The sequence below is a fragment of the Platalea leucorodia genome, assembly GCF_965183815.1.
Source record: "Platalea leucorodia genome assembly, chromosome: 4".
Lineage (NCBI taxonomy): Eukaryota > Metazoa > Chordata > Aves > Pelecaniformes > Threskiornithidae > Platalea > Platalea leucorodia.
In genome coordinates this window covers 120,670,632-120,695,564 of record NC_138826.1, presented here as the reverse complement: position 1 = coordinate 120,695,564, position 24,933 = coordinate 120,670,632, and the positions used below count along the sequence as shown (strand labels likewise).

The window sequence follows — 24,933 nt, the reverse complement described above, 5'->3', positions numbered from 1 at the left end:
GTTTCAGTTCCTGAGCTAGTTAATTCTATCAATGTTTACTGCCAGAAATTAAGAATTCAGTGAATGAGATAACACCTCTGGTTGTGTTTTGGAGGGATGCTCCAAAGAGGAGTTGCCTTGGATGTTGATGCTGTGGCCTTGAATTGTCCCCATGTAAAGAAAGTGGAATTTGGCTAAACGGATCATATTATTTAAAGGCTTAATGAACATTAATAGAGTCAAGAGCCACAAAGAAGGGGTTTTCTTCTTTTTTTTTACTTCTTAAATACATTTTTGTATTGAATGTATTTTACAATTAATTAATTAATTTAATTTTTAATACGGTCTAATAATAAACTTCATGTTTGCAATTTTTGACAAGTCCTCTTAGCAAAGATTGTAGTGCCGGCAATGTGACCTCACTGTCTTGCCTTAAGATCGATTAAAAATTGTAGTAATGAGAGACACCATTTATTTGCTTTTTATCTCCTGAAAAATTAGTGCTGATGTGAAATGCTGCAGGGAGTAAAATAATTATTCCAAGACGTGATGCAGCGGGGCCAAAATAGAGCCCGTTAGTGGTGTAACCGTGAGCACCGAGGTGGAGCAGTGCCCAAGACAGGCAGACATGGCCTCGTTTTGTGAAAACCTTAGGACAGTTTTTTCCTTCTGCCACTCTCTGACTCCAGATGTGAATCTTTTTGCTGTGTAGGGGTTGTTCCCCTGGGATTGTGAGCTTTTCCACACCTTATTGCTACAAGGGACTTTCGTCTCCTCTGGACACCTCTGCCAGAAGCGGGCATCCTATGATCTTCGCTTCAAAAGATAGAGTAGATTAATAGATAGTAGAAATATATTTTTTAAAGTATTTGTTGGCGCATTTTTAAGGCAAAACCTTGAATCCACTGAAGGAAAATATACACTGATGTCTGCAAATAATATTTCCTCAGTGTTGTGCAGTTTAGTCCTAACAGTCCCAAATAAAGGGTTTTCTGTAAGGAGGCACTGGTCAGTCTCCCATCTCCTACAGTCTTTACATCTTGCCCTCAGTTCCGATTTATTTCCTGCTCTTGTGCTGAAGAACAGAGAAATATTCTCATATTTATTAGAGTTCCACCACATTTCAGTATGGAAGCATCATTTAGGATTTTAACATGATCAGCTTTCTCTCCAGTTCACTTTGTAGGAAATAACTTCAGGCTTCTTTCTGCAACCAGAGGTTTTGGAGGGAGGTCTGAGTCCTCTTAATTCAGATATTCAATTGTACAAGCTCTTAATATTCCTGTCTTTATAATTTAAAGGAAGGCTGTACCTCTCACCTTAAACCAGATTAATCTTATTTAAAAGTTCCTATAATAAAATATGATATCTGGTAATTGGGAATTGGATTCATCTACAAATTACTTTCAGAGTTTATGTAAGGACATGCTGAATTTAGATCAAACCAACCTTCTCCAGTCATATTTTGGGGCAAAGACTAGCTCTTTTTCTTTTTGTTTGCAAGTCTTCGTCAGTACCATATCAGTTGTTAAAATGACTCATAAAATATGGTATATGAGGAACACCTGCTGTGAATTTCTGTTAGCACAAACATACCATGATGGCAAAAATAGGGATATAATAAGGCTTTTTATGATCTCAAAATATCAAGATAAGTGCAAGTTTTGAACTGTGATCCCCCAAAATGGAACTCTGGGAAAGAATCCACTCTACAAAAATACAACCCTTGAAACATCTATAACAATTATTTACTGTAATTATGTGTTATTCAGATACCAAAATAGTACTTGCTGTAGTTGGGGAAAGCAGATCTGTGCTCCAAGTCTCTAATCTAAATAATGCAGCAGCAGATAACAAGAGATGGCAGCAAATGAAGTCCAGGGAACTCCAGGATGCACAAAAGGACTGAAAGGCTCGAGCAGCTCTGCTTGGTATAGAGCCGCCTCGTTAATGCTTTTTGAATTAACCAGCTTGAAGAACTAGAGTTCTTTTAAACGGGTTTTAAACAGTTTAAGTTTTAAATGGGTGGGTTTCTTGGCCTTACTAAATATGAGTAAGTGGGGGCCTGAGGTGAGTTAGCAGAAATCATTGGGAAATAATTGTCTTTCCCTTAATACCAGCTCTACCAACTCCTCAGCAGATCAGAAGTGCACTAGTAAAAATCAGGAGTAACTCCAACCAAGGGCAGACCATGGCATAAAACTGACTCACGTGATGCCTAAAAACAGTGTCAGCATTATAATGGCCAGTTAAAGCACTGGACTTATGAGGTATCATGAGAAAAAAACCATAAATGGTACAACCTCATAATTCTTTTTACAAACGGAATTGTTTCCCTTTTTGCCTCAGCCCCAGCTGGCTCACAGCTGCGGATGCAGCTTGTAGATCCTCTCATGGCCATCATGTCCCATGGACAAAGCCATCGCTATGTGGCTTCGTGCTGGGGCTGGGAAGCCAGAAAGTGCTTTAACCTCCACTTGAAGCTGAACGGGAACCTCAGAGTAGGGTGGAGGCAATGTCACCCCCCGGCGCTTCTTCGTCCCCGCTTTCCCCAGAGCAGGAGGTTACGGCGATGGAGAAGGGAAGACAGATGCTGGTGCTGCTGCAGTGCAATTGCTCCTCCTTACAAATCCAAGCTTGGATGTGTCCCAAGGAGTTTGATGATGTTGTGTGGCCCCAGCTGCTTCTCGCCATTTCCTGGAGCACACAGATAGACAAAATGTGTTGCATGCGGGTGGGCGTTTGTACCAGCTTCTGGGCCAAAGTCTACACCAGGGTTCTGTTGAAACACTGGGTATCCATCGCTTTTATAGAGGAAGACCCCAAGGTCCAGGCAGTGCAATGGCACCCCGTTACCACCAGGCTGTCAGAGTGCCAGCAGATGCTGCACCTTTTTGCGAGCCCAGATATTAAGTAGGGGAAGAAGCGTGCTCTCACAGCACCTAGCGAGAGCTTTGCCGTGTAGCAGTAGCACATGCAAAACATATGGATGGAGGACTGTGCTGTAGCAGATGGAGTTTGGTTGGGCTCTCCAACCCACCTGACGTCAGTATAAAGTCACAGGGCTTTGTGGATTGACTCTTGTTTTCTCTCAGCGTAAACAAGTTGCTGTGCTTAGTGCTGTGACGTTTTTTCCTAATCAGCTCTAGCTAAAACATCCTTGCTGCAACTCTGTTAACTGCAAAGGCATTTCCTCTCTCACAACAGTTTACTTCGAGTGGAGAAGACACAAAAATTCTCTAATACCTACTGTTTTCCTTTTTCTTTTTTTAAATGCTGTATAAAAAATTTTCCTTCTGTTTTATTATTCTGAAGTGATGGTATGTTGGACATACCTCAGAAGTAAAGGACGAGCCTTAGTTCTTATTTGGGGTGCCAAAGGAGAAGTTTGTTATCCCAGGAAAGTTTCGCAAAGCTCAAGGTGTCAGCTTCTTCCATTAGTCACCATACAGGAGTCTGGAGAGGTTCTCCATACAGGTTGTAGGAGCAACTCTTTAGGATTTAGGGGAACCAAATTATAGTCGTGTATGATGTAACTAAGGATTGTATTAAATGCAAAGCATCAGCCAACAGATGTTGTTTACTGGACTTACATATTCAAAACCCACTTTGCTTGTTCTTTCTAGCCCGAGAACCTGCTTTACTACAGCCAGGATGAAGAGTCAAAAATCATGATCAGTGACTTTGGATTGTCAAAGATGGAGGGTAAAGGAGATGTGATGTCCACAGCCTGTGGGACTCCTGGCTATGTTGGTAAGAGGTTTGGTTATACTGTTCGTCCGCTCTTCCCAGCTGCAATACAGACACATAGTGAAAAGGGAATAATACTTGTTTTCCGGTGCCACTACATAGTGCACATGAGATTTTACAGATGTTCATTAGAAATAGAGATTTCAGAAGTTGCCGGTGCTCTGCCTTGTGTGCTCTTCTCCTTCAGGCCCGCATCCTGCAATCCAGCTCAGGGTTTGTGGGATTCGCTTTGATGATTTTAATCCTTTGCAAAATGAGTTTTCTCAAAGACACTGCTTGTAGCTAAATTAGGAGCACGTGAAGAATATCCTCAAATGCATCAATTCTGCAAGTACCTATAAAATCAAGAAACTTTACCTAATGTAACAGTATTTTAATCATAAAGGGTAGCATTTGCCAGATTCCCCTGATAGAAGACAGTAAAATGAAAGAGCTACATTTATTCAGACATGTTCAGTCATCCTCTGTTACAGCTATGTTAAGTTACTGACTCCTAGATGTCAGTATGCAAAAGCTCTTCAGATCCTCGGACCTTCCTGGGCGGTATCAAATTGTGTCCTATCATTTATTCTTTGCTCTTTTGTCCATTCGGTAGTGATTGTACCAGGCTACTGATTAGCAGTGTGTTTACCAGCATCCTTTTAAAAAAGTTAAAGTAACTGAATGTGAGAATTACATGGCAGGTGATGACAGGGTCTGTTTGAACAAACACTATTTAAAAGGTTCACTTCATGTATGAGATGGATCCAGCAAGCCTGTGCCTCCTACGATACCTAGCTAGTCAGCTGAGACAGTAAAATTAATCTCTGGGGTATCCATGAAATCCATGGAACTAAACTGACAGTGGCATTCCCAGGGATAGATTTGTCTCATATCTTTCTGGTAGGAAAGACCTGATGTTTTCCAGCTCCTTTTGCTTTGCAGCTGCTACCTCACCTGTTTTTTTCATACCTCTGATGATACTATGGTACGAGAACTCAAACAGATGATGCAGTTATGGCACAGTGATCCAGATTTGTGCCAGGAATACCTTTTTCCAGGCATTATCTTCCCACTGCACAGGCACACTCTATCCTGATAACATCAGGAAAAGAACAGATTTCTTTGGTTTTTCCATCGTGAAGCCATCAGCCCATCGTTTTTTTATTTTAAGACATATGAGTCAGGAAGCACTCTGTACAGCCTGAATAGCTGTCTTGTGTAATCACACCAGACTGGAAATCTTCTTCCAAAGCACTAGCAGGAATTGAGCTGAGACAGCAATTTTCATAATTTTTGCTGTCAGCTCTTCTGTCCTTAATTAACACGTTTTATTTTGTTCTGAAATGAGGACTGACTAGCGTAAGGCTGTGAGACGCAGGGAAGCTCAGATGATGTTTGCTGAAGTGCTGATGAAAATGAGGGAGTGTGACTCTGCCTGGGCACTGAGTGATCTCATATGGCTTCTCAGCGCAGCCATTTACATAAGAAAACTTGCTATTTTGGAGAGGAAGCTCTCGGAGCATGTGACACGAATTGTAGTGCTTTGAGAGATGTTTGAGAGCTCTCATTACTCATGGTCTGGGCACTGATAGCTACACAAGTGCCTCCAGGCCCATTGGTACCTTACTGATCGCAGGATTTACTCATCATGGTTCAAGAGGTCACAGCCACTTATTTCTGAAATGCTGGCAGGAGTTTTTCCCCTCCCTCACAAAGAAAAACCTCTTTAAATATTTGTTCTCTTTCTTTTTTGCATTGCAGACAGCTCCTCTTTAGTCCTGCTTTTTTTTTTTTTAATAAAATTGGTTGCCCAGACAACATTTTCCGAGCACAGCAAATTTTTATTGTCAGTCACTGTGGTGATGCCCACAAATGGGCCACCGTGAGTGTTATACCTGGTGACACAGCTTCTGCATACATGGTCTGCAATTTGTCCACATCCAAAAGTTTTCATGCCTTCCAACGTTGCTCCAAGTTGCAGCACCTGCCTAATGCCCTCAAATAAATGTAAGAGTCCTTCCTCCTAATGGCACAACATGAATACGTGTCCTTATCTGGATTGGGGCAGACACGGGCCACAGTGCTGGCCCATGAATGTCCTCTCTGCCAACTCTTTTTGGACTTTTGTTTTCCATCCATTTGACCTAGCGTTGAAGTAACACTCAGAGATCCATCACTTACAATGCAATTCCTGGCACTTTTCTTTAAAGATACGTAGAACATCCCATTTTCTAAGATATTCTGAGGAATTAATTATTTTTGTCAGTTTAACCACTTTGCTTTTTAATTCCTGAAAAAAGTTAAGCACCTATCACATGCCAAATGCACCAGGGCTCAGTTAAGAAGTCCTTAACATCTGCTACTGTTTACACTTTACCTCCAGAAATGGATCCAGCTGGATCCTGCTGTGCAAAGTGCTGGACAAGCTTCTGACTTGGTAGCAGACCTGATCTTAACTCAGGTCTGCTGCCCTTTACAAGCATCTGCGAGTGTGCAAGGCCTCCTGTCATTTCTATCTAATTTCCCTGATTAGGATATGCTTCAGCTCTCTGTGTTTCAGTTTTTAACTCAACTTTTCTTTGTTTCAGCTCCAAAGAACAGTGATACCCAAGACACTAAATTCCTGTTTATGTGGTTCAGAAATTCATCAAATAAGTGAGGGTGTAATTAGAATTAATCTTCTTAATAAATACCAGTTTTATTTCTGAAAATCAAAGTATTTCTTATCAAATTAGAGTATATCTAAAATGTGCATAACCAGTAGTGCATTAACACATTAGCTTTTAAGGCTCTGCCTTACAGATTAAACTACTGTCGACAGTTCAGACATCTCATTCTTTCAGGAGTCTTGTCAGAGATTTTGGTCCTATGGTGAAAAGATGACAGTTAGGATAATTTAACCCAATTAGACTTAGTTGAGGCACTTTTGTTAAGACGCAAATCTAAATGTTTACTTAGTGAAGAGGGGGTCTGATAATGCAACTTCTTCTAATGAAAAGGTCTTCTGTTTTCTTATCTGCTTAGGACTGTTATCTCTCTCTATTTCTTATGGAAGGAGTCTAGATGATAAGCTGGGACTAGATGCCCAACTTTTAGATAGCACCTAAATTGGGTAAGATGAGGCAGCTTGTGTGGCTCATTTCATTGCAAATTAGATGTGTGGACTGGATCCCACCCCATCTTCTAGATGGGAGAAGAAGTGCTGTTTTCAAAACCCTGAGTGATCTGTGTGATTATGGTCAAGACGTGTATAAGCCATTAGTGATCTGTCATGGGCTGCTCGGCTTGAGATTGTTTATAAGAACTTGATTTTGATGGAGGAGGTGTTCAAAACTGCCTGAAAATGAGTCATCCTTGAGATGTGTCAAGTTGGGCACTCACCAGGAGGTGACTCCAGTCACTCAGCAAATTCCTCTAAAGAGATTTGGCTGTTTGGGAATTAGGTCTCAGTGACTGAATTTCCGTTAGAGCTGGTCTCTCAAAAGCTTTGGTTACTTCTGCAGATGGGGCTTAGACTCGCGAGATGCTTATGAGCATTGAAAAGTTTGGAAAAAATGTTAGAAAGCCTGTCAGGCAATCTGATCTCCTTTTGCAGAAATGCTGAATTATGAACTGTGTTTATGGCTGGCTAATATCTTAATCCTACTGAGATTTAAAATTCTTGCTCTGAGTCCCAATCCAACTTCAAGTAAAATTTTCTTGTATTTCCCTGTCATAGGGATTGGGCTGGACCCTGGATGTGTGGTTGGTCCCTGCACACCCCACCTCACTCACTGTTTTTATTCTCAGTAGTGCTTTTATGAAAGGTCATTTCACATCTTTCAGCTCTGCCAGAAATCCAGTAGCAATTTCAGATCATATCAAAACTGTGCATTTCTCTTAGCCCTGCACAAGACCAAAGCATTTAAGTAAGCAATAGATTTCCATGTTGAATTTTGACTTATTCAGTATCCTTTGAGTCAAAGGTTTGGAAATATTCAGTAAGCCTTTGGAATATCCTTATTAACAAAAAGCAACCTCAGGAGTTGTTTAGGCAGTAACATGAGTAATAAAGTAAAAATAAAGCATGGGAACTGCTCTCACCAGGGTTTGCTCAGGCACAAACTCGTGACAGTGTGATTGCTCAGCTCCGTTGCTGTATCCTGAAATGGGTTTTGCTTGTGTGTGGTTGTAGCGGCATTAAGTTCCATGACAGCTATCTAAATCTGACTCAGTAACATGAAATAGGGACAACAGGAGCACAAGAAGACAGCAATGCTGCACCGAAACCCTGCTGTCCTTCGGAAACAGCGCCAAATTGCCAAGTCTTGGCCAGCCAGAACAAGATGAGCACTGGAGGACTCTGTGAAAGTGGGAAAGAAGTTGTTTTCATCCCAGGAGTCAGTGGAAGAGGGACTCCGGTCTTGTGGTGAAGTTGCTTCGTATGCCTCTTATCCTGTTTGTGCCACGAGGAAGATGCTTTGTATGGCGGCAGGGGAGATCACAATGCTCTTGCACTGTCTTTGGCTTCAGGAGAGGGGCTGGGTTGGCCCTTCATGCATCCAACCATCTTCTCAATGGTGCAGAGTTGTTCCTCCCTGTCCATCTTCTTGAGGTGGTACCTTCAAGTCCTAAACACCATCTCTCTTTGGTGTCCCTTACAAACTCTGCCTGTTACTCACTTTTCCTCTCAGATTTCATGGCCATCCTGTACCTCTGCAGCACATTCACATTTCCCCTTCTTTACTTGCAGGACCTGCCTACGTGATGGAAACTGGCACTAAAATAGTTACCAGCTGAACTACTAGTCCTGGCTTGCACCAGGCCAATTTGCTGGGCCAGTTGAGCTGTGTCCCTGCCCAGTGTAAGCAGGTCCCTCGTTATTTTAACCCTATTTAGATCTTTTTATTCCTCCCACATTTACGGCAGCCTGCTGATTTGTCACTCCTATGGGGATCTTCAAAGCCATCACCCTTTGTTCAAATGCCTTTGTCCTTCTGGCATGCAGCTTGTGGGAAGCCATATAAACCACAGAAAATAGCATTACACTGATTTCTTGTGAGACAGCAAAATCTGCTGGGAGTAGCACCATCATGGGAGTGAAGGAGAATTGCTTTTAAGTATGAGACTGGTATGAAGAACAGGCACCCTCATGACTTGTACACTTTGTTCAACAGACTTAAAGTATCAGCCCCATCACTTGAGCTCTTTGCAAGAACATGGATTGCTGGTTTTGGCATCCAGCAGCTGCATTTTTAGGGAGCTTACTGGCATAGCTGTGCTCACTGGGGGTAGCACCATAGTGCTCTGAAAGGTTTCCAAATGTGCCTGTTCTGTACCTTTTCTTAAAACCTCCAGTTGAAATGAGCCTCGTAATTTTTTTCTCTTAATAAAAATAAAACATAACTAAACAAAAAACCCCCCTAACTGTAAACCAGCCGATCATCTAGCCTGGAAGTGGAGTGCCCTGGGAAGCACATCTTCAGGTACCTGCAAGTGGGATGAGGCCCTGGGACCACTACCCAGCATTTTACCTGCCACATGTTGCTGGTAGCAATGCTGATTTGGCCTGAAACACAGTTCCTGGATGTGAAGCACCCACAGGGCAATATACTGGGAAAGGGTCCAGGTTTGCTGCGTTGGCTTCCCCATCTCTGGGTGACTGCTGCGTAGCATTTGAGCCCACAGTGATTCCCTGGGGAGGTGTGATACTGGAAGCTCAACTGGCATTTCCCCAGCGCCAAAAATGGAAGCTTTGACTTTCCCATTCTCCTTATTCCTGTTTTGTCTCCTCAGTCATCTGTGTTGATCCTTTAATGCTGTCAGCTCTTGGATTTTTTTCACTGTGTCACCTGCTTTGCATCTTGGCACTGATCTACCATCATTTCTGAGAGCTCCTCTGACTTGTTTTTCAGCTCATTAAATATTTCCATCTTTTCTGTATATCAGAGACAGATGATGCTTAGCTATGTTCTTCTGCTCCTGTTGCATGTCTACTCTTTGGAACAAAAACCAAAAGCAGCCATTTGGCTTTAATATAATTATCTAAACCTCCTGTCTGTCTTCATTAAAGTTTACCAAAGGGGAGCTAATAGCCTCACATTTGCTTTGGGCTTGATTCTGTGGTCTTCTTACCTGCTTCACAGCCACCATCTGCAGCAGCAGCTGTCTGTTATCAGTGCTCCTCACTCCTTTAAAACAGAGAGAAATGCCCCAGCACAGCTTTGATGTTTTAACAGGGTGAATCTTTATGTAGTTCACATCCCCTTGTCAGATTTGTTTTCTGTTATGTTAATGTGACATATCTGTATAATGTCAGGAGAGCACTAGGATCTGTGGTGCTCAGCACCCATTTGCATAATATTTTCTTTGGGGGATATAAGATGTATAATGTTTACCAGTCTTGAAAATGATGCAAACAGGAGCAGACTGTCAAAGGTAGAAGGGATATGCGAATAAAATATTTGGAATTTGGAAGGACTGGAGAGTTGGAAGACTCCTAATCACCTAAGGACAGGGGACAATGAACTCCCTTCTTCAGCATATTTGGTCACAAAGTCTAGTCACAAGGGGACAAAAAAGGAGAGAGTCTCACAAACCCTACTTGATGCACATTTTGAAAAAAGATTCTTTTTAGAGGAAAACTTGGAGGCAAGTTTTGATGAATCAGAAAAGAAAGAGTCAGGTTAAGGGACACAAGGGTTGTGGGGGGAAGGTTGTCTTGAGCAACTTCGAGGTACAACTGTTTTATACAAGAAAAATGTAAATTTGCCAGACTGCAAACTCACCAGGTGATCCGGGAGGCAGTGGCAGGCCAAATAGGATGGCTCTCCAGTGCTTTATTCTTTTGCCCCAAGTTCTTCAAATTCACCCCTGCCAAACTGTCTAGTACCAACCTGATGCACAGACCCTGACCCAGCCATTGGGAAAGGAGTTACCTTTTGGGTGCCAGCTGGAGATGCCTTTTATATTTCCACAGCTCTGTCCCCTATTGTAGTAAGAACATTTTAACCTTCATCTTGATAGACTACAGCAGTTTGCCCCTGTCCTGGAAGGAGTCAGGGGCTTCTCGGGAATTGGGGTGCAGGTTTCTGCCACACACCTGGGGCTGTTCATACCAGGTACAGTGGAAAGAAACCTTATTGGGCACATAGTGGATAGGTGCTGGAGTATTCACACATTACAACAGTGTATTGGGAATAACAATATATGAACAGAACCGTCATTTTAATTTCTTATACAGGCAGTGGTCCCAGTTTGCTGCATGACTTGAAGATTGGGGTAATATTTACCCTGTGCTGCAGATTGGGGCATATCCCAATTGTCAAGAGTATTCATAACCTGTCTGCCAGCTATATTTTTACCCACATTCCCCTGGATTTTCTTCCTTTTTACAATGTCTCTCCAGTGTGACTTGACCCTTTCCATCATTCTGGTGCTTGTGGAAATGCGATCTGGATGTCCTCACCTGCCTCATGCACTGTCTTCCCTTCGATCCCTTCTATAAGCTCTCATGCCCAAGCACCAGAAAGGCTTTTCTCTTTCTCATTATTGCCTTCTGTTCCCTTCCTTGCTGGCAGTTTTGACCTTAGTTTGGTTGACTTGTCTAGCTTAAGAAGATAACTCTTTGAAGAGTCCTTGTCAGTACACCAAAGCATATGTAGCAGCTAAATGTGAGGCTCAAGCTTTAATACATTTGTGTGCTTCACAAATTTTTTGCTATTCTTCAAGTAGCTAACTGATGTTGGTAAGACTCCTAGCAGAGGAAGGTGTAACCCCAAAGAAATATTTTTGCTGGAACTTGCCCCTTCATTATTCTTTTGCAGCATTTGAAGTCCAAAGTACTCAGAGGAAATACCGTGCTTTTTAAAACCCAGTGTGGCAAGTCTGCTTTAGGAATGCCACAAGCAGTGATTTCTTGCATTATTGTGGACATTTTGCGTTGAAATAAGCAAAAGCTTCTTTACGTGAAAAAGATTAGACTCACAGGGTTCTAAAATTTAGGTTTAAGCATTTGCACTGAAAGGTCCCAACAGGGAAAACATAATGCTCCAGGCTCGCAAACAAAAAATGCACCTTTTTAACTCTCACTGGTGTAAGAAAGGAAAGCAGACCCACAAAAAGTTTCAATAAATGCCCAGGATCTCACTTCTAGCAAAATTCAGACTATGGTGGCTGAAAGCTATAGAGGCAGAAGGCTCAGTTCCTTTGTGCATGTGTCCAATTCCTGCTATTTTTCATTTCTCCCTCTGAGGCGTCTGTGTTCCCAGAGGCAGAAGGACAAATGACTCCCTCTGACTCTGACATCCAGGAGGCTTTGGAAGGCAGCTGTTGGAAGGTATGGTGACAGCTCTCCTTCCTCTCCTGCAGACGTAACTCATCGCCTCCCTGACACACTGCACTTTCTGAGTTGCCTCTTGAAATCACCAGTTTGGCAGTGCGATGTGGTGGAGCTGCAAGGGTGTCAGGGTGAATGTGCATCTCAGCACCGGTGCAAAGCTTGGCCTCGTTTTTCTCCAAGTCGCCTGAACTTCCTCTGACAGAGAGGTGATGGCCCTCTGCCTCTCATGCATTTTTCTGTGCTTGGTTTTGTTTTCTGTCCTTGGAGTCAGAAAATAGGAAATTTGCTCCACTTTAGGAGTCATCCTTCTTTGTGAAAATATGAGCTTCAAAAACATCAGGATATTTGCAAATGCAAGGGGCTGTATGTGGAGGGCAACACAAGGTCTCAGGGAGCTTCAAGTTTCAGGGCCCTACCTCTTGGTTACATTCAAATGTTTGGTCTTGTAATGTGTGCTCGTTTGGCTTTTTATTTTCAGCTCCTGAAGTGCTGGCCCAGAAACCTTACAGCAAAGCTGTGGACTGCTGGTCCATTGGGGTCATCGCGTACATCCTGTGAGTATCTGTTGGGTTTTCAATCACAGAGTTGGGACCTGCAACATGCTCTCCCACCGTGTAGTTACCCACTTTGTCTGGTCCAAGAAAGTTCATCTCTGACACTTGTGACCCAGGATAACATGAACCTTGGACACCTCCCAGTTATGTAAAGGCTGAAATTTGGGCAGAAGTACTAGAAAATGAACCAGGACCCTTCAAAAGCAAAAATCCTTGCTCCTGCCTGAGCTACACTGTGTGCAATAGTATGGGCTTGTCCAGGTTGTGACGTTAGTGAAGCTATTCCCTCCCCTGCTCAGGTTAGCTTTGACAAGAAACAAATTTCGCCATGTCCACAGAGCACAGCATCGTGCCCACAGGCGTATCCTGAAGGGCCACCTCTGTGAAGGCATCACTGTAATGGCTTTTTGTTCCCTGGGGAGAGCACAGAGGGAGATAAGGGGGGAAGAGCTTTTCAGGTACTGCAGTGAATTATTCTCATCAAAACATAATACAAAGTATTGAGATTTTTACTGAAAATGAGGGTTCATTTTCCTTAACACATCCAACCATCAGGTCCCATAGGAGAGGGTGAGCTGATTTGTGCCCTGTCAGTTCTGTCACTGTTCTATCAAGCCATTAAGCCTCTGCATTCTTGGCTGAGATTTGCTCCTCTAATGGGGCTAATTGCTGCTCAAGGGAGTGGGGATTGGTTGCTTGAGAAACCTACAGGACCAGGACTTTTGTGCATTCTCCAAAGTGGTGGATAGATCTCAGAACTCATATGTTTATGGAGATTTAGTGCCTGTCCTCATTCAGTACCTGCCACCCTTCTTCACAAAGACTTAATAGGATAATTTAGATTAGAGGGAACCTCAGGAAGTCCTGTCCTTGGGGTCAGACTAGGTTGTCTAGGGCTTTATCCAGTTGGGTCTTGAAATCCTCCAAAGATGGAGACTGCACAAGGTCTGTGGGCAACCTGTTCCACTGCTTGACTGTCCTCATGGGGAAGAGGTTTTTCCTTATATCCAGACTTGTCTCCATGAAAGGGGCAGCCAGTACTCTAGGTGTGGGTGCACCTTCAGTGCTTGAGCCATGGAAATAGGTAAGCCAACTCCTGTCCCAGTGACAACACTTGGAAGGATTGGAGAGGTGTCCTGGCGACTGTGGTCACAGGGGTGCCCTGGTGCCAGGGGTCATTAGTGCTGTCCAGAGAAGGGCATCGATAACATCTCTGGGCACCACCATCTGAATCCAGCTCTGTGTGCGTGAGCATGTGAACTCACTGCTAATATTTGGATTGAGAAGGAAATGCAGAACTTGTTGTCTGGGAACCTGTAGGAAGACTCCCTCTAGCTTGGGGGCCTGTCTTGATGGGGTGGTCTGTGCTCAGGGCTCGGGTCTGTGAGACCATGCACGTCATTCCAATAACAGTTGCGTAGGTTGCATCTGCACAGCCTAGCAGACTTTGAAGCAGGAGCTATTCATGTGGGTCTTCGAGAGCAGGTCAGGCTTTTGCCATGGGCTGACCCAGGGTGACCACAGAGCACAACAAGCCTGTTTCTTTTCTGCAAGAGAGCACAGAGCTGCTGTGTAGCTGTTGACTGCTGCAGAAACAAATGTCTTTTCATGCCAGCATTACTAGTGCTTTCCTTTTTTTTTATTTTTCCCTTTTACACAACTGTCACAGTTACACAAGACTGAAGGAAAAAGCAGCTCCAATGAGGCATAGCATTAAAGCATTCCTACTTTGTTCCCTTTCTCCTTATGCAAACATTTCATGGCTTGTCAACATGAATAACTTTTTGATGGTGTAGTAGAACTATTTTTGCCAGGACAAACCTCATTGCTGTATTATCCACTCTGTACAATGTTCATTCTTTACATTTGCATTTAGTCTTGAGCATAAATTGTATGCTACCCAAAATAGCTTTTTTATATTAAGATAGTATAGGAAGGCTTTATTTATTTGCATGTATGTTTATTTATTTAAAACAAAGTCCTGCCTAAAACCATCAGCTTTATGACTGGCTTTCCAATCTACATGAATATTTGAAAACTTGTTGAGTATAAAACTTTGCAGGGAGATGGATTTATCTTGGAGCAACCATCAATAGCAGGATGCAAAAAGCTTTTGCATAACAAAGCAAAAATCAACAGTGCTGATTCTGACTTTGTGGCAAAGCCCAGCGGGACATGATACAGCAGTGAGGAAGACAACAGACATGCCAAAATACCTCAGAGGCTGCTTCGCACATCACTCCCTTGTGCTCTTTTAGATGAGGATGATGTTTGCTGACCCAAACTTACCATCTTCCACAAGCAAACCTGAGCATGGAAGGCCTAGGGGTCGGGTTTTCTGATGTTTTGAGTCCTTGCCAGCCATGGCAGGACAATCAGGTAGAGTCTTTTCTGTTGCTTTTGTAGTACATTGCTGAATAGCAGCTTCAGTGAGCAGGAAGAAGGAGGACGGAGGTGGAAGACAGCAGTACGCTGCTTCAATTCTATGCTTGACCGCTGCCTAAGTTCAGTTTATTGTCAAATATCCACCATGAAAATATGTGTCCATCTGGCAGCCCACAGGAGGGCTGTGAACTGTTGCATCCTGGTTGCCTGGAGATAAACTTGGCTCTGCTTTCCTCCAAGTTTTCAGTCCCATTCAACCATGGCTCATGCACCAAAGGTCTTTTCTGCTGGCGAACCTGTTATTTCACTTGTTGCTTTTATGTGTCTTGCTGAAGAATATGGGTGAGACAGTGCTAAGTAACGTGTCCTCCACACCCAGTTTATGAACACATCTTTGATAGGTGGAAGGTTTCAATCTCATCCCTAATCCTTCCCTCTCCTAAGCAAGGCTGCTCTTTCTGCTAGGTTCAGCTCCATCGTTTCCTGCTCTGTTTTCCAAATCAGCGTGTGCTGGGCTTGTCAAGCAAGGCGTACACACTCCTCAAATCTAAATTCCCCATTTGCTGTACAGGGAATTCCCAACCGTGAATGCTTAAATCAGTTTAGTAAGGATGAGTCCCTGTGAATTCCTGTTTGCAGGACAAGGAAACCTTTTCAGGATTTCTGTGCTTCATGTAATAAGGACTTGATTTGTATTACATACAGTCAAAATGAACAGCAATAATGCGTTGACGTAGCAGGAGCGTGGTAATGTGTTTGCCAGACTGTTACTGCTTGGGTGGGATTGGGTCTGAGATCAAACCACCCCCTTGAATATTTCTGCATGTGAGCTACATCCTTCAGCTCCTGTTGCAGTCAGCGGCACTCCAGGGCTCATTTTGGTTACCCTAACGTAGGTGCTTAGTGCTGTTTCAGTCACATACAGTGTCCTGCCTGGTCTCAAGCTGTGGCTGCAGGATGGTCCAGCCCCCCCCAGCCCCATGGTGTACCTGCCAGCGGGGGACAGGGGTCCTGTGCACTCGACAGCTTCTGCAGTGGCACCAGGCTCTACGTGTGGGCACCTCAACCTGGCCTGGGTCGATGCAAGCAGGCATTTCACTGGGATGTGCCATTCAGTTGCCTAAACTTGCGCTTTTAGTGCCACGCTGGGGTGTCTGGGACAGCCACATGGATTTGGCAAGTGTAATGCACTGTGGAGACCTTCCTTCTGGAGTGGCAGATGGAGGCCAAGCGGGAGACCATGGACCGTGTCGAATAGCACCAGATGCCCATGCTGAGGCTACTGGATCACACCCTGCTCCATATTCAGACCCCTGCCTTCACAGTATGGTTTCATCTGCTTTATGGGACATTTGCATCACTCTCCAGCCTTTGTTGACTCCATCTCTGTTGACTGCAGTGGGAGCTTAGAAACCCAGCCCACATCTTACGTGTCCTAATCTTGAACTGGCTCTTATCCTTGCTTCCAGGAATAGCCAGAAACTGCAGACGTGGTGTTGTGGTTTAACCCCAGCCAGCAACTAAGCGCTACACAGCCGCTCGCTCACTCCCCCCTCCCTGGTGGGATGGGGGAGAAAATAAGAACAGTAAAAGTGAGAAAACTTGTGGGTTGAGATAAGAACAGCTTAATAATTGAAATAAAATAAATTAAAATAGCAGCAGTAGTAGTAGTAGTAGTAGAAATAGTAGTAATAATAATAATGATAATAATAATAATAATACACAAAGCAAGTGATGCACGATGCAATTGCTCACCACCCACCGACTGATGCCCAGCCCGTCCCTGAGCAGCAATCGCTGCCCCCCAGCCAGCTCCCCCCAGTTTATATACTGGGCATGACATCATACGGTATGGCCTAGCCCTTTGGCCAGTCTGGGTCAGCTGTCCTGGCTGTGCCCCCTCCCAGCTTCTTGTGCACCCGCCAGAGCATGAAAAGTCCTTGACTGGTGTAAGCACTGCTGAGCAACAACTAAAAAATCAGCATGTTATCAACATTATTCTCATCTTAAATCCAAAACACATCACTATACCAGCTACTAGGAAGAAAATTAACTCTATCCCAGCCAAAACCAGGACACATGGCCTCATAAGAAAGTGGATGTCAGGGGTGCAGTAAAGACAGAGAGGAAGAGGGGTCCTTCCCTAACTGGAAGGAAGGAGCCCTGCTGGGGTGTCTGATACCACCAGTGGTGGGCACAGGTTTAACATCTAGGTTTGCTGTCTCAGCAGTGTCACACCACTGGAGGTAGCAGAGCCAGCGTGCTCACAGTGTGGCATGGTGCTGAGCTGCCACAAGCACCAGCAGTGTAGCCACCCTGGTGCAATACTGGTAGTTAATCCTGCCCTGAGCAGGAGTTATTAATTCCAATATATCACCACACCCATCCAGATATGCCATTTCCAGCTCCACACTCAGCACAGTTGGAGCTACTTGCACATGCCCAAACCAGTCGGAGACCTATTTATGCATAGGGCAATCCAAGCACATCATCCTGCATCACCTCCCCACCTCTCCCACGAATCCTCACAGCCACTCTGAACGGACTGTTGTCATTTAAGAAGATGGAAACTCAGGGGAATCCAACACAGAAGCCAGGCATAAATTAAAGATGCTTTGAGCTATTATTACTGCAAGTGGTTTGAGTGCCTCCAGACGCAAGCTCAGTTTCCCATAAGAGCCTTCGGTTTATGACACTGGAAGAACAAACTGTTTCTGGGGCACCAACGCTCTAGACAAATATTTGTTTCTGTGATATGCAAGGTGAAGGATGTCTTAGGAAAGAATACCTTTGTTTCAGTGCCAGTCTCTAATGCTTCTCGTTAATGCCAACCAGATTGCAGAGGCTGCACCAGCGGAGTTTTTATCAAAACCTGTTTTGCATGAGAAGTCATTATTCACAGGAACTAATTTTAGCAGCCTGAAATTTCCTGTTATTCCAGTTGCAATAATTCTTAATTTGAAACAGCCTCATTGTTGAGCTCAGCTTTCTGCTTATCACAAGGTAGTTTTGGTACATGTTCAGCTTAAAAAACATAAAGCATAAGAAGAGCAAGAGACTTCACTGGATTCCCAGCAGCTGCATTTTGGACATGTCTGAGTGACATGAGAGGTTACAAAAGTTTGGGGAGCTAAAATACTGATTGCATACCTGATATAACAAAGATTAGGTTAATATATGTAAAAAATAGAAGATCATGTTCCAAAGCTGGAAAAGCACCCGGGGCCACAGAATGCTCTGCCTCAGCCCCTGGTTATTCATCCTCAACACCTCCTGTCTCTTCTGCACTAGGCTGAGCACATTTTGCCGTGTATTTTCTTCTGATTCTGTTCACTGGTAGGACAACAGACTTACTGGTTTGATATTGTTATTTATAAACAATGAGTATCTGGAGAGAAATCTTGGATCATACTTCCCAGTACTTTTTTGCTGCTGAGTTGCTTTTGATTTTCAAGTAGATGTGCCTGAAACCATTAATGATGTTTGTATGGAAGGATTAAGCAGGGACAGTACAAAGTATATTATGCCAGAAAAAGTTTCCACCATCATCCTGGAGTCATGTGTTGGGAAAAGCTGGTCAGGCATGTCGCCCGCTCGGCATCTCACACAGCCTAAGCAAGAAAGTGAGGAATAATTTACTTGTTCGGTACTGGAAGGAGAATTAGTGGGGGCAAAATGTACACAGGTGTGTTGGATTGCTCAGGATATCACAGTTAAACACTGGGAAAACAACTCCAAATGATTGCTCCTCACTGCTACTTCTTAATTTATCTTTTATTCTCCATGTCATATGTCCTTGTCCACAGTTTCACGAGGGCACCAGTGTCAGCCAGTGTGAGGGTCCATTCCTAAAATAAGAAGAAATACATGTGTTTATCCCTATAAATAGCACTTGTACATCTTCCCACACCACACATCTCAGGTCTTTGAGCATTTACTGAGTTCTTTGCTCTAATCTCACTGTAAAATTGTTTGTAAAACTAACCCCAGTGCCTCTTGTCTTGCGGGTTGTATACACTGACCATGCGAATGGGTTATTTAGCCTTTAGTATCACCCCCGGTATGTAGCAGAAGCTTGCAGGGGTTTGCTTTCTCTGCCTGCTGAGGACAAGGCATTCCTGCTATTCCTCTTGTGCTCTCCTGATGACTTCTAACAATATCTTTCTTTTTTACATCCACCTGTGTTTTTCTTATCTGCATCCCATTCTTTTTAAGGCAAGACTGGGAATAGGAGGTTAAGGGAAAATCTGTTAATGATGTGATAAGGTTGCTAAATAATTCTGAAAAGCTTTTATTTGGTGAAACTGCAAGAAAATGATGACAACTAATAGCTGCCTGAAGCTCCCCCAAGACAATGCAGGATTTTTTCACATTGAAGACAGAGGGGTTATTTTTGTATTTCTGCATATCTAAAGAAAAGCAGCAGAATCTCTGATAGTGAGGTCATTTTTTTCACACAGAAATATCCCAGCAGATGGAAATTAAGTCGGTGGGATTTTGATTCTGTAAGAATTAAATAAAAACTTATTATGGACTTTGGAAGGCGGCCCAGTTGCTGGAAGTCCAGCAAGATTTCCTCCAGCCATAAATTGCATGATAGGCTAATTTGCTGGGGCTTTCCCATCTGTTACTGCAAAGCCAGTAACGTTAAAACATTAAAGTAAGTAACATTAGAACTTCTGTGTCTTCCTAAACTCTGATTTTAAGGGAAAGGAAAGCAAGACCACCTATATTTTGGCTCCCAAGCCCTCCCTGTGCCAGGATGCCCTGCTGTTCCCCTCCCACATACCACCTCCTCTGTCCTAAGGAGCTTGCTCCCTTGTCACATGCTTTCTGGTGGAGGTCCTCAATGATTTGCCTCCTGGAGGAACATCCTTGGGTCCCCCTGTGCAGGAGGTTCATCCCCATCCCTGGCCGAGCCAGCACCAGCCTGTGCCCTGCACTCAGCCCGCTATCAGGCAGGGGCTGGTTTGGAGGGATGTCCCTGCCCGTGACCTGTCATGGAGACTAACACTTCTCGAGCTCTCACCAGCAAGGAAAAAGCAGTGCCAAAAGAGTCTGTTTTCTGCCCCGTGCCCAGCTTCCAAGTAGCTCTGGCATCCTCCTGCATGACTCTGCCTCCTCGTACAGCCCTTCTACCATGCATCCTTGCGATGGGCTGCGGTGATCTCCCCGACACAGAGGTAGATACCCCAGACGTGTAGATGCTCAAGCCATGCAGAGGAGCAGGGGAAGAGCTGGATGTGTGTAGGAAAGGGATTGAAAGCTCTGGAGAGGCTGGGGCTCTTGCTGGGGTTCGTGTCTCTCTGCTCCCCCCTTTGCAGGGTTATAGCCCTCCAGCTCTGTGCTGCTCAGCAGTTTGCTCCTACCTTTTTCTGCCACGAGCATGTATAAATCACAGCAGCCCTAACTTGTGCTCTTGTACCTTTGCCAAGGTAATTAGTACAGTGAACATTTTAAGAGAGTTATTTTTCTCCCCGGAGCAGCCTGCCAGCACCTCGGCATGCACAGCGCTGTCTGCTTGCCCTAAAATGTTTTATCAGAGCAGTTTGGTTTTGTTTAAGGAAAGTGCTGAGGAAGGCAAGAAATTAATGAGGGGCTGTCAGGCTTCTTGTATGGAGCCCAGTGTGTCCCCGAGGGAAGAGTGACAGAGCGATGGCTCCGAGTGCCTTTGGAGGAGCAGTTTTCCTCCAGCTTGGACATCTCTACCCCAGTAGCCATCCTAACAGTTGCAGCGCTGGTGCTGTCAACTCCAGCCTTTCCAAAGCCCTCAGTAAAGCACCCAAAATCTTGAGGGCTGTGACAAAAGAAGAGGAAGCTGAAGATCAGTTTGTGTGCATACCCCCGCAAGACTGTGGGATGTAAGGGCTGATATTTATTACAATAAAGCAAGGTATATAAATGTTCTTCATAGATACCTGTAGAGCTGGATCCTGGTTGTGGATCCAGTTTCTGCATTGGATTACCAGATGTTTTTCCTTCATTATCCAGACGCATAGTGGCTTTTTGGTGTTTACTTAAATGCGCCATTTTTAATGGCCCTTCTCATACGCCACTTCCACCACTGGGTTTCATGTAGGAGTTGCTGCATCGAGCCCCATACACAAACACGTGCCCACTAAGTAGGTATGCAGTCCTGCTCTGAACATAAATGCTTGTCTGGCATGACGTTATCTTATTTGCTTTTGATAATGGCAGTCATCCAGTGGGACACAAATGAGGACTGGCTCATCTGCTTTGCAAGACAAAGAGAGGGATTTCTGATTCAGTTGAACCACAGTGGATTCATTATAATGTTGCAAATTTCAGTCGAGTTCTTCCAGGTCAATACGGATGTGACGCAGATCAACATCTCACTCAGCATTTAAATTATTTATCAAGCACACTGGCTCCTTAGAGCTAACGAAACATTGCTCCTTTCACCCTCAAGTGTTGAGTTGGTTCAAATAACCTTGAGGGCAGCCGGCTGGCTTTGGGTTATAAATAACTTGAGTATTTCATTTCTTACAGTTCCCCTCCCCACTTCTGTTGTTGCTACAGTGTAGTGTTTCAGATGGATCTTCAGTCTGTTTATTATGGCTGGCTCTCTCTAATTAAATGCTTTATTGAGGCTGGTTGACTGAGGGTTTAAGAAAATTGTAGGAAAAAGATCATTTCAATATTGGCGAAGTATGTGAAAGAATAATTTACACCATAGACTAGAGATAAGATTAAAAAATGTGTCATCTCTATATGAGACAGTAGAGGCAGAAAGGCCTGTTTAACTGTGAGCAGGATGGGTTTGCTAAAACCTTGGACCAGCCTCAGAGGTAAGTCTGGCACTTTGCAACATTGGTATTAAAACTTGAAGAAGTGGTATCTTTGCTGGCATGTCTGCACAGAGAGGGACAGACTACTGCATGCAGCATCGGCTGACGTGAGGGACGCACGAGTTTTATCACTGCATTTGCAGCAGCATCGCAGTGCTGGATGTGGTTTTCCCATGTCTGCAGGGCTGGAGGAGCCCTGCCTCGGCAGAGTGACTATCCTGCTGTCTGCAGCACTGGGAAGGTACACCCGGAGTGTTTTAGCTCAGACTAGGCAAATAATGTTCAATGTTCTGCTTGTCCTGGGGCTAGATTTTCTGAGAAGTCTGATTATAAATACTGAAAACCAGGACAGGACTGTCGTTAGCCTTAGGCAAGGTAGGCAATTTGATGTGGGCAGCAAAATCACTTGCAGAAGTGAGAAAGGGAGAGGCTCCCCGTGTGTCTCTGCAGCAGTGGCAGGTCTATGTGAAGCCTGTGCAGGCTCTGCTGCGGAGGTGGAGTGACTCCCAGGCGTCCTCCTTGCAGGGACCTGGGGACGCAGAGCCCAGCATAAGCCACAGTCCTTGGCTCCTTGTCCTGGTTTGCACCAGCTCTTCCTCCTCGTTGTGCTGGAGAAGAGGTCCATGCAGGTGGCCAGTGGCTCTCCAGATGTACAACAAACTTTCCTATACAGCTACGATCTCTCGCACAATATAGAGAACACAGGCTGTGCTCAAAGCCTGTCCTGATGCCATGCAGGTGACTGGGCTGGTGTTGTCACCTCTTGTGTGTCCTCGGTTCCCAGGGCTCTGCTGTGCTTGCATGTCCGCAGAGCCACTGCAATGCCTCTCCACCAGCCGGGAGACAGTAAATCTGGTGTAAGTAAGTGGCTTGTGTAAGGTGTTGGGTGAGAAGAGTCCAGAAGGACAACCAGAGCAGTGAAGCCAATATGTAGACGACTCTTGGATGGGGGATGGTTGTGCTGAGGGAGGAGAGGGACTGGTGAATGTAGGGTGTAGCCCATGAAAACTCCTCTTACAACATGTATAGGAGAGGATGGAAGGGTCATGGCTGTGTAATAAAACTATTCCTCTAGCTATACCCAGAGCATGCAGAGGGAGGCCAGGATATCTGCATGAGTCAGTGTAGGATCAACGGCACCGGGTTTCCATGCAGAATTCCTCTTTGTCCAGGATGGTGCCAGTCTCCAGAAGTGGGTTTACATGTCCCAGAACAAACTTCTCTTGTGGTAGTGCTTGCCTGCTTGAGAACTTATTGGGACAAGTCTTAAACAAGAGTTTCCCCTTCTTCTCCCTCCCTTTTTCTCACCTTCTTGGCCAAGACAGGTCTGAGGGTCATGTGTTTCTTTTCTTGTTCTCCCTCAGGCTCTGTGGGTATCCCCCTTTCTATGACGAAAATGACTCCAAACTCTTTGAGCAGATCCTTAAGGCGGAGTATGAGTTTGACTCTCCATATTGGGATGACATCTCCGAGTCTGGTAAGAAGCTACTGCTCATTTAATTGCAACAACCATGCATGCATGCCTGCCTGTTGCAGATCATCTCCTCTGGGCGTGAGAATGCACCCTCCATCATGCGTGGAGCTCATTTTAACCAAAAATCATTGAGAATGTGCATGTCTTTTAGCTCAGGTAGTTATGGGAGGTTATTTCTGCAGGAGTGCAAATTAAGTACCATTTTGTCCAGTTACACACAAAGCACTAAAACGTAGCTGCAACAGAAGATGAAGAGAATGGAAGACTGTCCCAAGAAGACAAAGCGGTTTAACTTCTCCATCATATCCAAATAAAATGCAGATAGTTTTTGTGTCACTGATAATAATAAGGCAACATAGTTCGACTCTGTTACTAGAACTGTACTGTAGGTCCAAAGCAAGTCTGCAGTGTATACAGCAAAGACAAACCCAAGAAATTAATGTCTTCCAAATGAGGCAGCTAAGCAGATTCAGAAACTGGGAGTACTGCCTGTGTGGTCGGGCCCAGATAGCTGCCCATATGCTCGCCCTGTTCCCCACCCAGTGCAGAAGACATTTAACCCACAGCGCCTGCCGTTGCCTGCTGTACTCAGTCTGGCAGAGAGGCAGATATACTACCCTGTTACGGGCAAATGTGCCTAAAGGCTTCTGGCTCCAGCATGGCTCATGGTCTGCCAGCATCAGTGTCTATAGGTGACAGCAGGGGCATGTTCGGCATTGCACCCTGCGTGTGCCACTGACACGCTGTGTGGTCTCCAAGAGGTCACACAAGCTCGGTGTCCTTGCTTTGTCCAGCCTGGGGGAACATCTGCCATTTCAGGCAGGACAATAAATGAATTCTAGGAACATTTTATCAGACAAAAATATCCCTAGAAATGCAGTTTTCTGATTCATTAGTACTACTGATTAAGGCAGGGAGATATAAAAAGAAGTGTTTTATTTTGAAGATGATTATATATCCTGTTATCTCTGCATAGAACAACATTTCACGCTGCTTACATCTGTGGTCCAGATATCATTGTGATGGATTGCTTAAAAAATATATGTGATGAGAAGTTTTTTTAAGCCCATAAGAGTTTTCTGAGAAAATATGAAGGTCTGCTGGCAGACCCCTTTGCATTTTGGGGGGAAAGTCCATCACCTAAATCAGCACAAAGATTTTCCTGCCATATTTGGCTTTGCTGTGGCTCTTTCAACTGCTCTCCTGAAACTACTGGATGCATGCCATGCTGTGATCTCCCTTCCCTCCATTATAGTGTCCGTTAAAAACACACTGCCTCATGCCCAGGGGAGTCCATTTTTCTCGGTAACTTGTTTTTAAATACGCAACATGTCCTCACAGCTGCCCATGTGTGCGATAGCTTGGAGTGAGCAATGAGAAGCTTCTCTTACTGTGGCATTTGACCTCCTCCTTGCCTTTCCCACTCAGTTTATCAGCATCTCCAACAGATGTGGCCATATGCAGACCACTAAGATGGTCAGAGGCACTTGGGTGACCCGGGAGCTGGCAGGCTTGAACTCTGCTGACTCTGAATTATTCATCCCACTCCTAAATATACCTGCACGAGTAGACACCTTCAGCTTTTACCTGCTGTATTAAATAGCTTGGATTTGGTCCTAAGTCACTTTGGTTATATCTATACTAATAAATGACACATGACCCAGGGCCATTTTCTGATGC

General features: G+C 44.4%; 1 protein-coding gene across 1 annotated transcript in view; it reads left to right on the top strand.

Annotated features, from left to right (window-relative positions):
- The window catches only part of CAMK1D (calcium/calmodulin dependent protein kinase ID), a 220,100-nt gene that overhangs the window by 179,254 nt on the left and 15,913 nt on the right, over nucleotides 1-24,933 (top strand). Inside the window, exons 5-7 of the mRNA XM_082311063.1 lie at nucleotides 3,606-3,732; nucleotides 12,510-12,585; nucleotides 23,144-23,256. Coding sequence (XP_082167189.1) covers nucleotides 3,606-3,732; nucleotides 12,510-12,585; nucleotides 23,144-23,256 — 316 coding nt within the window. The remainder of the gene's footprint in view (nucleotides 1-3,605; nucleotides 3,733-12,509; nucleotides 12,586-23,143; nucleotides 23,257-24,933) is intronic.